Raw genomic sequence first — 15,495 nt, 5'->3', positions numbered from 1 at the left:
AGCTCTATTGGTTCACACAAATCGAAATTCTCCCAAAAGTAGTACCATTTAGTACTTTTCGTGCACATAAGTACACATTTCGAAAACTTCCTCCATAACTCATTTCTACACGTCACCAGTAATGTTAAATTCAAATTTCCGGATTCCAGCTCCACACGTCCCTGCATATTCAAATTGTACTAAATTTAGTACGGTTTAGTACTTATCATTTACATGAGTACGCTTTTCCAAAACTACCACCTTGCATCGATTCTAATCCTCAATCTTGATTCCCATTCCATATTTTTAGCTTTAACCGTTCACATGATACCATATGGTACCAAATGTAGTACATTTTAGTACTTTTCGCACACTTATAGTACGAATTTCCAAAAGTACTGTGGTACATCTGTCATACACACCATCAGTGACCCTCATTCCGAATTTAAGAGTTCTATATCTACTGCTTCCTCAAATACAATTTACATATTTAGTACCTTTTACCGTTCTAGTACTAGATATCGATCCACTCCTTCTGGTACCTCCCCCGAAAAGGGGTCAATATTTTGAATAACCATGAAGCTCATAAAACGCGCAATGAGCATCTGATTATTTTCAAACTTGGCACATACCAATATTTCTATTAACACAAGACCAAGTGGGAAGATAGAATATGTCGGGACACTCCTTCTGGTATCTCCCCCCACAAATAGTCAAAATTTTGAATAATTTTAGCTTTTTTAAAATGAGAAATAAGAGTTCGAATGCCTTCAAATTTCGTAAATCTCAATATTTATACCACCACAAAATCTCGAATGAAGAACGGATGGAATGGAGCCCTACTTCTGGTACCTTCCCCACAAGGGGTCGAAATTTTGAAAAACCATGAAGTTTATAAAACGCAAAATGGGCATCCGATTATTTTCAAACTCGACACATCCCAATATTTCTAACAACACAAGATGTGGTATGAAGATGGGATATATGGGTCCACTCCTTCTAGTACCTCCCCCACATAAAGAGGGATCGATTTTGAATTTTATATCCGAAAAAATCCATTAAATTTTCCTTTTTCTCAACTTTTTCAGAAAACCACGAAAATTCCGAATCCCTACTAACACCCGATGAGATACTCAATCGTAAGTTTGCCAACAGCAATGCCAATCATTCGGAATTGGTTAGAGCAGTTCGTGAGTCCTTGAAGGAATACGAACTCTATAAACTAAAGCAGAAACGATCTAGGTGAGTATTTCAATGACATTTTCAGGGAGATTCCATCTAACCTCACTTTTTTCTTTTGAGAAGAGTAAAACGAGCCTCGGCAAAACGTGTCTGCTACGATGAGCTGGGCTGTTTCGAAGACTCGGGGCCGTTTGCCTATTTGGAAATGTTGCCATCACCGCCCCAGGAAATCAATACGAAATTCTTTTTCTATTCGACAAAAAATCGTTCGGAACGGCCTCTCATGGAGTTGCCCTTCCTCAATATGACAGATGCCTTTAAGAACGTGAAGTCGTATCATCGAAAGCGTAGCTTGAATAGCACAGATTATCCGGAGATGGTAACGGAACAGCCAACAACAACGGCTATGCCGGTTAGGAAGACAACATCGTTCCATAAGGTACCCATTACCCTGGATGATTTGGAGGGTTTCGATGAAATGTCGGTAAGGGTGATTGTGCATGGTTTCGGCTCGGCATGTCCTCATGTTTGGATCTATGAAATGAAGACGGCCCTGATGGCGGTGGTAAGTTGGGAAATAATTTTGATTTTGAGTTGAAATTTTAAACGAAATGATGTTTTACAGGAAGACTGTATTGTCATCTGTGTGGACTGGGAGAATGGTGCCACCTTCCCCAATTATGTGCGGGCTGCCACAAACACCCGCCTGGTGGGCAAACAATTGGCCATGCTCTTGAAGAATTTACAGGATTATAAGGGCCTGAATTTGGCCAAGACTCACATCATTGGATTTAGTTTGGGTGCCCATGTTTCGGGCTTTGCTGGCGCCGAATTACCGGGGTTGGCTCGCATTACAGGCCTGGATCCTGCCGGTCCGCTCTTCGAGGCCCAACATCCCAAGGTCCGCTTGGATAGCAGTGATGCGGAATTTGTCGATGTAATTCATTCGAATGGAGAAAATCTAATTTTGGGTGGTCTTGGCTCCTGGCAGCCTATGGGTGATGTTGATTTCTACCCCAATGGAGGAAGGGTCCAGACAGGATGTTCGAATCTCTTTGTGGGAGCGGTGACTGATTTTATTTGGTGTAAGTTTTTTGAAATTTTTAAATTAATTTGAAATAAAAGCATTTTCCATTTCCCTTAGCTGCCCAAACGGCCGAGGAAGAAGAGGGCCGTTCCCTGTGCAACCATCGCCGGGCCTATAAATTCTTCATTGATTCCGTGGCGCCCAGGTGCTTGTTCCCCGCCTTTCCCTGTGCCAGTTATGAAGACTTTTTAAAGGGCAAATGTTTCCCCTGTGCCCAGGATGATGAAGATCTAGCCGAAGGTGTACCCCGCTGTGGTAATATGGGCTATTATGCGGATCGTTCTTCCGGCCGTGGCCAATTGTATCTTTTGACAAGGGAAGAGGAACCATTCTGTGCCCATCAATTCCAGTTGCAAATATTCAATTCCTTTAATGATTTGCCATTGAGAACCATTGGACGGCTGGAGGCCATACTGGAGGGTGAAGGTGGTCTCAATGAAACTTTCCAGATATCAGAGTGAGTATCTTTGGGCGGAAACTATTAAAGTGAATGAGAGGGGAAATTAAAAATGTTTAAGATTTTTTTGGTTCTGTGAGGCTCGACATATTCCTCGGATACCCGAATTTCGGAACCGATTTTCTACCAAATAAGCTGTTATTCCACATTTCCTAATTTTAGTAGGTCAATTTTTTGGCTTAGCCCCCAGACCTTAATTTGTCATTCTGTTTGGAACACCTTTGCATATTACACAGAGACCCCAATTTCGGGCCTCGAAGATCCCAAATGTAGGTCCGATTTTCTACGAAATAAGCTGTTATTCCACATTAAGAGGTTACAGTAGGTATATTTTTTGGCATTCCCCATATAAGAGAAAAAATTAAAAATTTTTTAGAAGATTTTTCAAGGTCTGTGAGACCATAATTTGTCATTCCCTTTGGAACATCTAGCCAAATTCCTCGAAGACCCCAATTTCAGCCTCGATTTTCTACCAAATACGTTGTTATTCCACAATTCGGGGTCTCAGTAGGTCCATTTTTGGCGAAGAAAATGCTTTAAGAAAATGATTTAAGGGATATTTTCAAGGTCTGTGATACGATAATTTATGATTCCCTTTGGAACACCTATAAATATTCTTCGGAGACCCCAACTTCGGACTCGATTTTCAACCAAATAAGCTGTTATCCCACATTTAGGGCTTTCAGTGGATAGCTTAACTCCTCGCAAAAAAAAAATCAATGTGGGCCCATTTTTCGACGTAGACCCATATAACTGTAACTCCTCTATATTGAAGGTTATTGAGGGTTTCAGCTTCAATTTCCAACCGAATTAGTTGTAATTTGATATTTCGGTTTCTCAGTAGGTAGGTTAACTTTTCGCAACGATTATTTAATGTAGGTCCAATTTTGGGCATGGTCCCCATATAACTGTACCTTCCGATTCCCTGTATCTGAAAGATTTTCAACCCCCATTTCAAATAAAATCATCTGTCATTTCATATTTAGGGTTCTGGGAGGATAGATTAGCTCTTCGCAGAAAATATAAAATACAGCTCCACTTTCAGGCATATACCCCATATGAATGTACCTCCTGATTTTCGGTTTATTGGTGATATCAGCACATTTTTCTAACCAAATCAGCTGTAAATTAAAATTTTATTTTCATAGAGGTCTTAACTTCTTTCAAAAAATATTCAAGTAGGTACATTCTGGCATAGGTCCCATATAACTGTACCTTCGGATTTTCAGTATCTGGAAGATTTCCATCCAAAATTTCATAGCAATTTAGTTGTAATATTACACTAAGGATTCTCAATGGGTAATTTAACTCCTCGCAAAATTTATTCAATGTTGCTCCATTTGTTGGCATGTGCCCTTTATAGCTGTACCTCCGGATTTTGGGTATATTGAAGGTTTTCAGACCAAATTTCTAACCAAATCAGTTCTAATTTGGCATTAAACTTCCCCAGAGGTTATTTTAAATTCTTTGAAAAAATATTCAATGTAGGTCCACTTTTTGGCATTGGTCCCATATAACTGCACCTCCCGATTTTCGGTACATTAAAGATTTTGGCACAAATATCTAAACAAATCCGCTGTACTTTTTTATTTCGATTCCTCAGTGAGTAGCTTAACTTCCTTGAAAAAAAAAAATTTTTTTGTAGGTCCAATATTTGGCATAGCCCCCCCAAATAACTATACCTCCTGATTTTTGGCATATTAAAGGCTTTTGGTCTCAATTTGAAGCCAAATCAATTGTAATTTCATATTTGAGGTTCTCGGTAGGTGGTTTAACTCTTCGCAAAATATATTCAATGTAGGTCCACTTTTTGGCATAGGTCCCATATAACTATGCCTTCCGATTTTCAAAATATTAAAGATTTCAGCACCAATTTATAAACAAATCAAGTGAAATTTTTTATTTCGATTCCTCCAAAATACCGAATATAGGGAGGTATTGATATATGGGGCCTATGCGATGACCTGTACCTGCATAGACAATTTTCTGTCATAGGCTGTAGTACCCATTACTAATTCTAAATACGAAATTTTAAACAACTTCGGTGGACATTGTACCTAAAATCGTTAAAATACCTAATATAAGGAGGTACTGATAAATGGGACCTACACAAAGACCTGGACCTCCACAGACAATATATCTGGCATAGATACAATTCTCATTGAAAAATGTTGCTAATATCATCAAAATACCGAATGTAGGGACCTTGCCACACTGTGTATGGTGAAGGCTATAAACAAGGCACTATAGGTATAGCCCCTGTATAACGGATCTTCAAAATTGTACGGATTCTTAAACCTCTGATTTTTCTTCAAAAAAATCCAAATTTTAATAATCTCTCATTTTTTTCTTAATTTTCAGAAAAGACGATTCGGAATTCTTTGCCGGTGACATAGTCTCAAAAATAATCGTGCCTCATCCAGCTCTGGGCTTTCCAACCACCCTAAGCCTAAACTACAAACACTATAGCGGCTGGCTCTCCAAGGGTCTACCCCATTGGGATATAGACAAAGTAATCCTAACCGACAGCTATGGACGTAGCCATTCCCTGTGTAAACCCAATACCAAACTCTCCACAGGCAGTCCGGTGCGCTTGAAGCTACAACCCGGCAATTGTGAGCTAGACAATCAAGATGAATATGGAGCGTTTACCTCAAAACCCATAACCGAAGGACCTGCCGACTCCACTGCCCAGGAAAGTGTACAGGCACCCGAGGCAGATGCCGATGCCATTGAGACCATTAAGAAGCACAAGAATTTCCTCAACTTGGGTTCCAGTTTTAAGCTGGGTGAAAATCAAACTTTCACCCTGGAGGAAAATGGAGATTTGCCATGGCAACCCATATTGGAGGGTAACTCCTTGGATAAGGAACAGGGAGAGACAAGTCGCAGTTTTTCCGAGCAGCCAGAGGAAATTTTCGAACCCATACTGAACGATAGACGTTTGAATGTCAATCGAGGTCGTAATTTAAATGATTTCACGGGGGTGGGTGAAATTATGGAGCCGGTACTGAAGGCCACCACACCCAGAGTCAAGAAAGGCAAGGAAATCATTTTGCCGGAACCCCAACCCATAACAGATAGGCCGGATAAATTCGAGATTATAAAAATATCCCCTCTCAACAAACAGGAGAGACCCAAATCCAATGCCGAAGAGGAGACAGTGACGGTGCAATTGTTCCCCTTCCGTTTGGGGGAGTTATTGCAAAGGGCCGAACGTTATGCCAGAGAAACAATTTTACCCTTGATATCGGTACAGGCACCACGTTTCTTTGGTTTCAATGTGGGCCCCGCAAATCCAGAGGTTGTTAAATCGGAAACACGTAAACCCCGCTACATACCACGTTTTGAGGAACGGGCACTTTCTAGCACTGCCCAGAAAAGGAAACGTGCCAACTCAGAGTCACAACGGGAACAGAGAAATATATTCGCCCTCCTCAGGCCGGCAGGGGTTGTGGCCACTCCTCAGGTGGAGCAGATTGCAGAGGAGTCACAAGACTCCCCAACATATTACACAAATATAGTAATGACTGAATCACGGGCCTTGAAACCGGAAAATCCCGATTATGAGCCAGTTTTTATAGATTTACCCACATACAGGCCACCCAGGGCCCGCACAGCCCGGGCGGCATTCTTTACAACGTATCTAAGCAGATCGAATTTAAAAAAAATCATAGAAGACAGGAATTTTCCATTCGAAACTATGGACGGGACTGCCAGGCAGTTGGATCCATAGGAACCATTACAGAGATGGGAAAAACCAAGAGAATTATATGTGATATACCTAGAACAAAAAGGGGACATTTTAATGGAAACTGAGTTGTCCAGGGGGACTGGGGGGTTAAGAGGGGTATAGCATTGATATTAAAAAACACCAAAGTGGGATATCGATTTTATAAAAAACTTTGGTTTTATCTAACTTGAAACTCCCAGACCTGGTTCCACCAACGGACAACAATATTTTGTAAACCGATCAAACCGTGTTATATTTTTAAATTTTTTAAATATTTTTTTTTCTAATTTTACCCTTGGAATAATTTTAAACATACCTAGCCCTTAAGTATTTATTTATGTAAACCTTGTGTATATATGTTTCTTTTTTTAATAAATGAATTTTGTATATAAGTATATACATAAATATATAGTAACACAATGGAAGAATTTTTATTCAAATGTGGATTTTAAATGACCATACCAGAGTTAAGTTTTCAGATTTTCTTGAGGAACTAATTTTTTTCTAGGATCAAATGTGGATTGTTTAAACTGTGTTTTTCAAGGACTAAACGTGGATTTTTAACTAATTTTTCAAGGATCAAACGTGATTTTTCAATTGATTTTTTCAAGGACCAAACGTGGATTTCTAACTAATTTTTTCAAGGACCAAACGTGGACCAAACTGGGTTTTTCAAGGATCAAACGTGGATTTTTTTAAATGATTTTTTTCAAGGATCAAATGTGGATATTTTAAAATGATTCTTTCAAGTACCAAACGTGGACCAAACTGGTTTTTTCAGGGATCAAACGTGGATTTTTTAAAATGATATTTTCAAGGATCAAACGTGGATTTTTTTAAACTGATTTTTTAAGGATCCAAACAAAACGTGGATTTTTTTAAACTGATTTTTTAAGGATCCAAACAAAACGTGGATTTTTTAAACTGATTTTTTCAAGGATCAAACGTGGATTTTTTAAAATGATTTTTTCAAGGATCAAACGTGGATTTTTTAAAATGATTTTTTCAAGGATCAAACGTGGATTTTTTAACTGATTTTTTCAAGGATCAAACGTGGATTTTTTAACTGATTTTTTCAAGGATCAAACGTGGATTTTTTAACTGATTTTTTCAAGGATCAAAACCAAATGTGGATTTTTTTAAACTGATTTTTTCAAGGATCAAAACCAAATGTGGATTTTTTTAAACTGATTTTTTCAAGGATCAAAACCAAATGTGGATTTTTTTAAACTGATTTTTTCAAGGATTAAACATGGACTTTTTCAAGCATCAAACATGGACTTTTTCAAGGATCACATGTGGATTTTTTAAACTGATTTTTTTAAGGATCAACGTGGATTTTTTAATCTGATTCAAACGTGGATTTTTTAAACTGATTTTCTCAAGGACCAAACGTGTTTTTTTAATTGATATTTTCAAGGAACAAATGTGTTTTTTTTAACTGATTTTTTCAAGGATCAAACGTGGATTTTTTAAACTGATTTTTTCAAGGATCAAACGTAGATTTTTTTAAACTGATTTCATCAAGGACCAAACGCGGATTTTTTAAAATGATTTTTTCAAGGATCAAACGTGGATTTTTTAAAATGATTTTTTCAAGGATCAAACGTGGATTTTTTAAAATGATTTTTTCAAGGATCAAACTAATGTTTTTAACGTGGATTTTTTAAACTGATTTTTTCAAGGATCAAACGTGGATTTTTTTAAACTGATTTTTTCAAGGATCAAACGTGGATTTTTTTAAACTGATTTTTTCAAGGATCAAACGTGGATTTTTTTAAACTGATTTTTTCAAGGATCAAACGTGGATTTTTTAAACTAATGTTTTTAACGTGGATTTTTTAAAATGATTATTTCAAGGATTAAACGTGGATTTTTTAAACTGATTTTTTCAAGGATCAAACTTGAATTTTTTAAATTGATTTTTTTAACAATCAAACGTGGATTTTTTAAATTGATTTTTTTAACAATCAAACGTGGATTTTTTAAAATGATTTTTTCAAGGATCAAACGTGGATTTTTTTAAACTGATTTTTTCAAGGACCAAACGTGGATTTTTTAAACTGATTTTTTCAAGGACCAAACGTGGATTTTTTTAAACAGATTTTTTCAAGGACCAAACGTGGATTTTTTTAAACAGATTTTTTCAAGGACCAAACTTGGATTTTTTAAAATGATTTTTTCAAGGACCCAACTTGGATTTTTTTAAATGATTTTTTCATGGATCAATAGTGGATTTTTTTAAAATGATTTTTTCAAGGACCAAACTTGGATTTTTTAAAATGATTTTTTCAAGGACCCAACTTGGATTTTTTTAAATGATTTTTTCATGGATCAATAGTGGATTTTTTTAAAATGATTTTTTCAAGGACCAAACGTGGATTTTTTGAACTGATTTTTTCAAGGACCAAACGTGGATTTTTTAAACTGATTTTTTCAAGGATTAAACATGGATTTTTTTAACTGATTTTTTCAAGGATTAAACGTGGATTTTTTAAACTGACTTTTTCAAGGATTAAACGTGGATTTTTTAAACTGATTTTTTCAAGGATCAAACGTGGATTTTTTAAACTGATTTTTTCAAGGATCAAACGTGGATTTTTTAAACTGATTTTTTCAAGGATCAAACGTGGATTTTTTAAAATGATTTTTTCAAGGATCAAATGTGGATTTTTTAAAATGATTGTTTCAAGGATCAAATGTGAATTTTTTAAAATGATTTTTTCAAGGATCAAATGTGGATTTTTTAAACTGATATTTTCAAGGATCAAATGTGGATTTTTGAAACTGATTTTTTCAAGGATAAAACTGTTTTTTGTGAATAGTTTTTTCAATGGCTTAACTTGGAATTTCCATTTTTTTCAGGGACCAAAGGATGATTTTTTAGACATGTTTTCAAGGATCTAATGTGCGTTTTCAGAACCGTTTTTCAAGGGTTAATTGTGGAATTTTTGAAAAGTTTTTTTAAGGACCAAACGTGAAGGTTTTTAAAAACGAAAAGTGGTATTTCCGAAAAAAAAATTCAAGAACCAATATCAAGATTTTTTTACAAATATTTTCAAGGACCAAACATACATTTTTAACAGATATTGAACCGATTTTTAAGGATTAAACAAGAGGTTTTTTAAGAGATGATTAAGATAAATTTTCAAGGACCGAACTGTCTTTAAATTTTTGAATTTTTTTCATAATCCAATCGTGAATTGTTAAGAAAGATTTTTCGAATAAATTTTCAATTTTTTTTTTAATTTTTCTTTTTAAATAATTTTATATTTTAATTTTTTTCACAATAATTTTAATGAAATAAATGTGGATTTTTAAAAAAAAATATTTTGAAAATAACTTTCATGAAATAAACTATAATTACTTTAACCATTTTTTTTGAAAATAATTTTCATAAATTTGACGTTGATTTTTAATCACATTTTTTGAAAATAATTTTCATGAAGTAAACATTTAATTTTTAAACCAAATTTTTTAAAAATAATTTTTACGAACCAAACGTTGGTTTTTTGAAACCAAATATTTTAAAAATAATTTTGATGAAGCAAACGTGATCTTTTAAGTCAATTTTTTAAATTAATTTTGTTGACCCAAACGTGGATTTTTTAAACCAAATGTTTTGAAAATAATTTTCATAAATTAAACGTGAATTTTTTGAGATAATTTTTATGATCTAAGCGTGGATTTTTTAATCCAAATGTTTAGAAAATAATTTTCATAAATTAAACGTGAATTTTTTGAAAATAATTTTTATGAACTAAACGTGGATAAATCAAATTTATGGGAAATAATTATTATGGACCAAATATGGATTTTTATAATTATTGTTTGAAAACTATTTTCAAGAAATTTTTTACCAAATTTTTTGAAAGTAATGAAATAAACGTGGATTTTTAAACCAAATTTTTTTGAAAATAATTTTTATGAAACAAACGTGGATTTTTTAAACCAAATTTTTTTGAAAATAATTTTTATGAACCAAACGTAAAATTTTTAAACCAATTTTTTTTGAAAATAATTTTTATGAACCAAACGTAGAATTTTTAAACCAAATTTTTTTGAAAATAATTTTTATGAACCAAACGTGGATTTTTTGAAAATAATTTTGTTGACTCAAACGTGTATTTTTTAAACCATTTTTTTTGAAAATAATTTTTATGAACCAAACGTGGAATTTTTGAAAATAATTTTGTTGACTCAAACGTGGAATTTTTAAACCAAATGTTTTGAAAATAATTTTGCATAAATTAAACCTGAATTTTTTTGAAAATAATTTTTATGATCTAAACGTTGATTTTTTAAATCAAATTTATGGAAAATAATTATTATGGACCAAATATGGATTTTTAAAAATATTTTTTGAAAACTATTTTCATGAAATAAAAGTGAATTTTTTACCAAATTTTTGGAAAGTAATTTTCATGAAATAAACGTGGATTTTTTAAACCAAATTTTTTTTTGAAAATAATTTTTATGAACCAAACGTGGATTTTTTGAAAATAACGTGTATTTTTTAACCAAATGTTTTGAAAATAATTTTGTTGACCCAAACGTGTATTTTTTAAACCAAATGTTTTGAAAATAATTTTCATAAATTAAACGTGAATTTTTTGAAAATAATGTTTATGATCTAAGCGTGGATTTTTTAAATCAAATTTTTGGAAAATAGTTATTATGGGCTAAATATGGATTTTTAAAAATATTGTTTGAAAACTATTTTCATGAAATAAAAATGAATTTTTTACCAAATTTTTTGAAAGTAATTTTCATGAAATAAACGTGAGTTTTTTAAATAATTTTTTTTTTTGAAAATAATTTTTTTGACCCAATCGTGTTTTTTTAAACCAAATGTTTTGAAAATAATTTTGTTGACCCAAAAGTGTATTTTTCAAACAAAATGTATTGAAAATAATTTTTATAAATTAAACGTGAATTTTTTGGAAATAATTTTTATAATCTAAGCGTGGATTTTTTAATAAAATTTTTGGAAAATAGTTATTATGAGCCAAATATGGATTTTTAAAAATATTGTTTGAAAACTATTTTCATGAAATAAACGTGAACTTTTTACCAATTTTTTATGAAAATAATTTTCATGAAATAAATGTGGATTTTTTAAACCAATTTTTTGAAAATAATTTTCATGAAATAAACGTGGATTTTTTAAACCAATTTTTTGAAAATAATTTTCATGGAATAAACGTGGATTTTTTAACCAATTTTTGAAAATAATTTTTAACCAATTTTTTGAAAATAATTTTCATGAAATAAACGTGGATTTTTTAAACCAATTTTTTTTGAAAATAAGTAAAGAGTATTTTTAACCAATAACTCACCTGGAATGTGCCAAAAAAATTTACTCATTTTTTTTAATTTTCTGTATTCATTTTTTTATTTGTATTTATTTTTTTTTTAATTTTAGACTTTTTATGCCAAATATTAGTTTGTTTGATGTTTTGTTTTTTCATTTACCATTTATAGTTTTAATATGTATAATTAAATTGTTTATGTTTTTTGTTCATATATATTCCTCACCAACTTTGTATGCTTCTCGGCTTGTTTTGCTTTGTTGTTGTTATTCTTGTAGTTTATTGAATTTGTTTGTCGGATTTTCATTACAAATTTCACAATGCTTTTTGGTTTTCATTTACTTATTTTTGGTTTTAAATTTTTGTTTTTGATCTGATCTTAAATTTTTGTGGTTTTTTTTTTATAAATTTCCATTTTGGTTTTGAATGTATGTATTTTGTTCTTAATTTACCATTGATAATAAACATAAATTTGTTGTTGTTGTTTTTGGTTTTCGGTTTTTATTCTTCTTCTTCTTTGTTTGTTTTTAACTAAATATTTATAAATATATGTATTGTATGGATTTGTTTTTATTATTTCTTCTGCATTTTTTTTCATTTTTATTTATTTTTTGGTTTAAAGTAATCTTCTTCTGTAACATATGGATGTATGTGTGTGAATTTTGCATTTTAATTTGAATAGAAATAAAAAAATTGGAGGAATATTTTATAAAAATATAAGAATTTATTTGGCATGGGCTGAAAGGTCCCGGTCGTAGTCCATAAAGGTTATTGACATATTCGATTTGGTGAAGAAAGAATTTTTAAAAAATAGTTTTAAAGGGCCAATCCACCATGAGATTGCCTATTTTTTTTTAGAATTTTTTAAAGTCAATGGAGCTATGCTTTTTTTGATATTTTTTAAAGTCAATGGATCTATAAATATTCATTTGAAGACTAAAGTTTTTTGAATAAAATTTTCATGAAACAAATGAGGATTTTTTAAACCAAATTTTTTGAAAATAATTTTCATGAAACAAACGTGGAATTCCTAAAAAAAATTCATAAAAAAACGTGGACTTTTTAAATTAAAAAAATTGAAAATAATTTTCATGCAACAAACGTGAATTTTTTAAATTAAAAATTTTGAAAATAATTTTCATGAAACACGTGGATTTTTAAACCAAATTTTTTGAAAATAATTTTCAAAGTTTTAGAACATAATTTTCATGAAACAAACCTGGATTTTTTAAACCAAATTTTTTGAAAATAATTTTCAAAGTTTTAGAACATAGTTTTTATGAAACAAACGGGGTTTTTTTAAACCAATTTTTTCAAAATAATTTTCAAATTTTTCGAAAATAATTTTCATGAAACAAACGTGAATTTTTTAAACCAATTTTTTTTCAAAATAATTTTCAAATTTTTCGAAAATAATTTTCATGAAACAAACGTGAATTTTTTAAACCAATTTTTTTGAAAATAATTTTCAAATTTTAATTTTCATGAAATGAACGTGAATTTAACCTAAATTTTTTGAAAATAACTTTTAAATTTTTTGGAAATAATTTTCATGAAACAAACTTGGATTTTTTAAACCAAATTTTTTGAAAAGAATTTTCAAAATTTTTGAACATAATTTTCATGAATGAATAGTCATTTTAAGACATTTATTTTAAGGTCCACAGCAGTTTTGGGCGTTGCAATTTTTTAGAATATTTTTTCAAAGACCAACTGACCGGGGATGCTTCATGTGAACCTTAACGCCATCTATGTTTTGGACCCATGCCTAATTTTCAAAAACCTAATATGTAATTGTGTTGTTGAATCGAGAAAAGAAGAATGTGTGTTGTTCCTTAAATAAAAATGTATGTAACGCCAGCGTCACAGTATTTTTTTTTTGTTTTTGGAGTGATCAAATTCTTTTTGTTTGTCACATTTTCTGGTTTTAGGTCATTTTATGTTTTTCCCAGGACCTGTATAGTTTTTTTCTGTTGTTCTTGTTGTCCTTGTAATTTTTTTAGTTATAGTATTATTAGATTTTCCTTCTTTGTGGTATATACGCTACATATGTATGTTTGGTTTGTCTGTAATTTTTTTGGTGATTAGTATGTATGCCAGTTTTTTGTTATAATTTCTATTTATTTATTATTATTTTTTTATTTGAAGATTCATGATAACATTTACATAAAATTTGTTTTTAATATATTTATATATTAATGTATATTTGTTGTGGTTTTTCTTGGGGAATTTCTAAATTATTTACACAATTATTATTAGCAATAATATTTAGTTTTTATAAGTCATAATATTATTTGTATTTTACTTTTCAATAAAACTACTCAAATATTTTTTGTCATTATTTTTTTACAGTGTAATTTTTTTAATACTTTCTTTCTTTCTTCTTACTATGCTCACCGTTTTAAGTATTTACCTCTATATGTATATATGTATGTATAATTTTTTAAATTTAGATTTCAACCTTTTTTTGTCTTCAGTTTTCTCAGTTTTGAGTTTTTTTGCCTCCATGTTTCTATTTTTTGTTGTCTAGTTGTTCTTTTTGGCATTGTAGCTTAAAATTTTTTTCTGTGGAGATTTTTTATTATTATTATTTACATTTTTTTCAGAGCTTCTTGTTTATGACACCTTCACTACTACTGTCCCACAACAATGGCACACATATAAGTTTTACTTGGTTTGTTTTTCAGTTATTTTCCTTAGTTTGACATTTATTTAGGTATCTTCAAAGAATTGCTTATTAGTTGCTCTTAAGTTTTAGTTTTATATTTTGAAAATTTAATTACAGAAAAAGAGAAGAACATTTTGAGAATTGCTATAAAAAATTATCGATAGAAAGTGCGTGTTCCACGTTTTTTTTTTGTAGGTTAAAAGTGAATGAATATTACTAAAATGTAAAATTTATTGAAATCCTAAAAATATGCTACAAAAATTAAGGCATGAAAACAAAATTCCAGGGATGGCAAATTAAATGCTGTAGTACTTTTCTTGTATTATTTTATTCAGGTAGATATACCGGACCGAGTTTCACCAAATGGTAAAATTCGGTTGAATATAAAAAACTATTCAATTTTGGCTGATATTACATATCAAAATCTAATGGAAATGTTTTTGTCGAAGCTATATGAAAATCTGAAGCGATCTCGTTAAATTTTGGCAGAGGTATTTTCGAGCAGTAACTGTTGCCCAATATCAAATATCATTGTTGTGGAGTGCATATTACACATGTGAGGGACTATAACACCAAATCGGATGAAACATATATATGGGAGTTTAGTTCACCAATATTTGATGCCCTTGCTTTTAGTCTGAATGCAGTCGAAAGTGCCAAAATACACAAGTGGGGTGGATATTAGTCATTTGGTGCACAAAAAACCTGAAATCGGACAAAAATTTTAAACACTTATTTCTGAGCTGTATCCGATAACTGGCACCAAAAATAATTGTTGTGGAATGCATATTACGTATGCGAGGGACTTAAAACCCCAAGTTGGATGGACCATATATATGGGTGCTATAGCTATATCTTTACCGATTATTTTTTCAAATTTGATATACTTGCTTCTAGACTGAATTCGGTGGGATGTGACAGGTCATTTGGACTTATATTGGTCATTTGGTGTGCAATCAATACAAAATCGGTCGAAGATATATATATGCGAGCTATATCTAATTTTGAACCGATTTTCAGTAATTTCAATAGGGATCGTCCTTGGGCTAAACAAATATACTTTGCAACAATTTCATC

General features: G+C 31.3%; 1 protein-coding gene across 1 annotated transcript; it reads left to right on the top strand.

Annotated features, from left to right (window-relative positions):
• Nucleotides 1-213: 213 nt before the first annotated feature.
• Nucleotides 214-6,858, top strand: LOC131802160 (uncharacterized). Its single transcript, XM_059121696.1, has 6 exons — nt 214-217; nt 1,068-1,221; nt 1,285-1,726; nt 1,787-2,246; nt 2,306-2,705; nt 5,067-6,858. Exons 1-6 carry the CDS (start codon nt 214-216, stop codon nt 6,439-6,441), a joined length of 2,835 nt encoding a protein of 944 aa, XP_058977679.1. The 3' UTR covers nt 6,442-6,858.
• The last annotated feature ends 8,637 nt before the right edge of the window (nt 6,859-15,495 follow it).

The sequence above is a fragment of the Musca domestica genome, unplaced genomic scaffold, assembly GCF_030504385.1.
Source record: "Musca domestica strain aabys unplaced genomic scaffold, Musca_domestica.polishedcontigs.V.1.1 2, whole genome shotgun sequence".
Lineage (NCBI taxonomy): Eukaryota > Metazoa > Arthropoda > Insecta > Diptera > Muscidae > Musca > Musca domestica.
Note: the sequence above shows the minus strand (reverse complement) of the source record. Positions and strands in the feature narration are given on the sequence as shown.

Bases quoted from the DNA above. Each gene is read 5' to 3' on its own strand.
- LOC131802160 (XM_059121696.1), top strand. The intron at 2,247-2,305 runs GTAAGTTTTTTG...CATTTCCCTTAG, and splicing joins GGTGACTGATTTTATTTGGT to CTGCCCAAACGGCCGAGGAA. The intron at 2,706-5,066 runs GTGAGTATCTTT...CTTAATTTTCAG, and splicing joins GAAACTTTCCAGATATCAGA to AAAAGACGATTCGGAATTCT.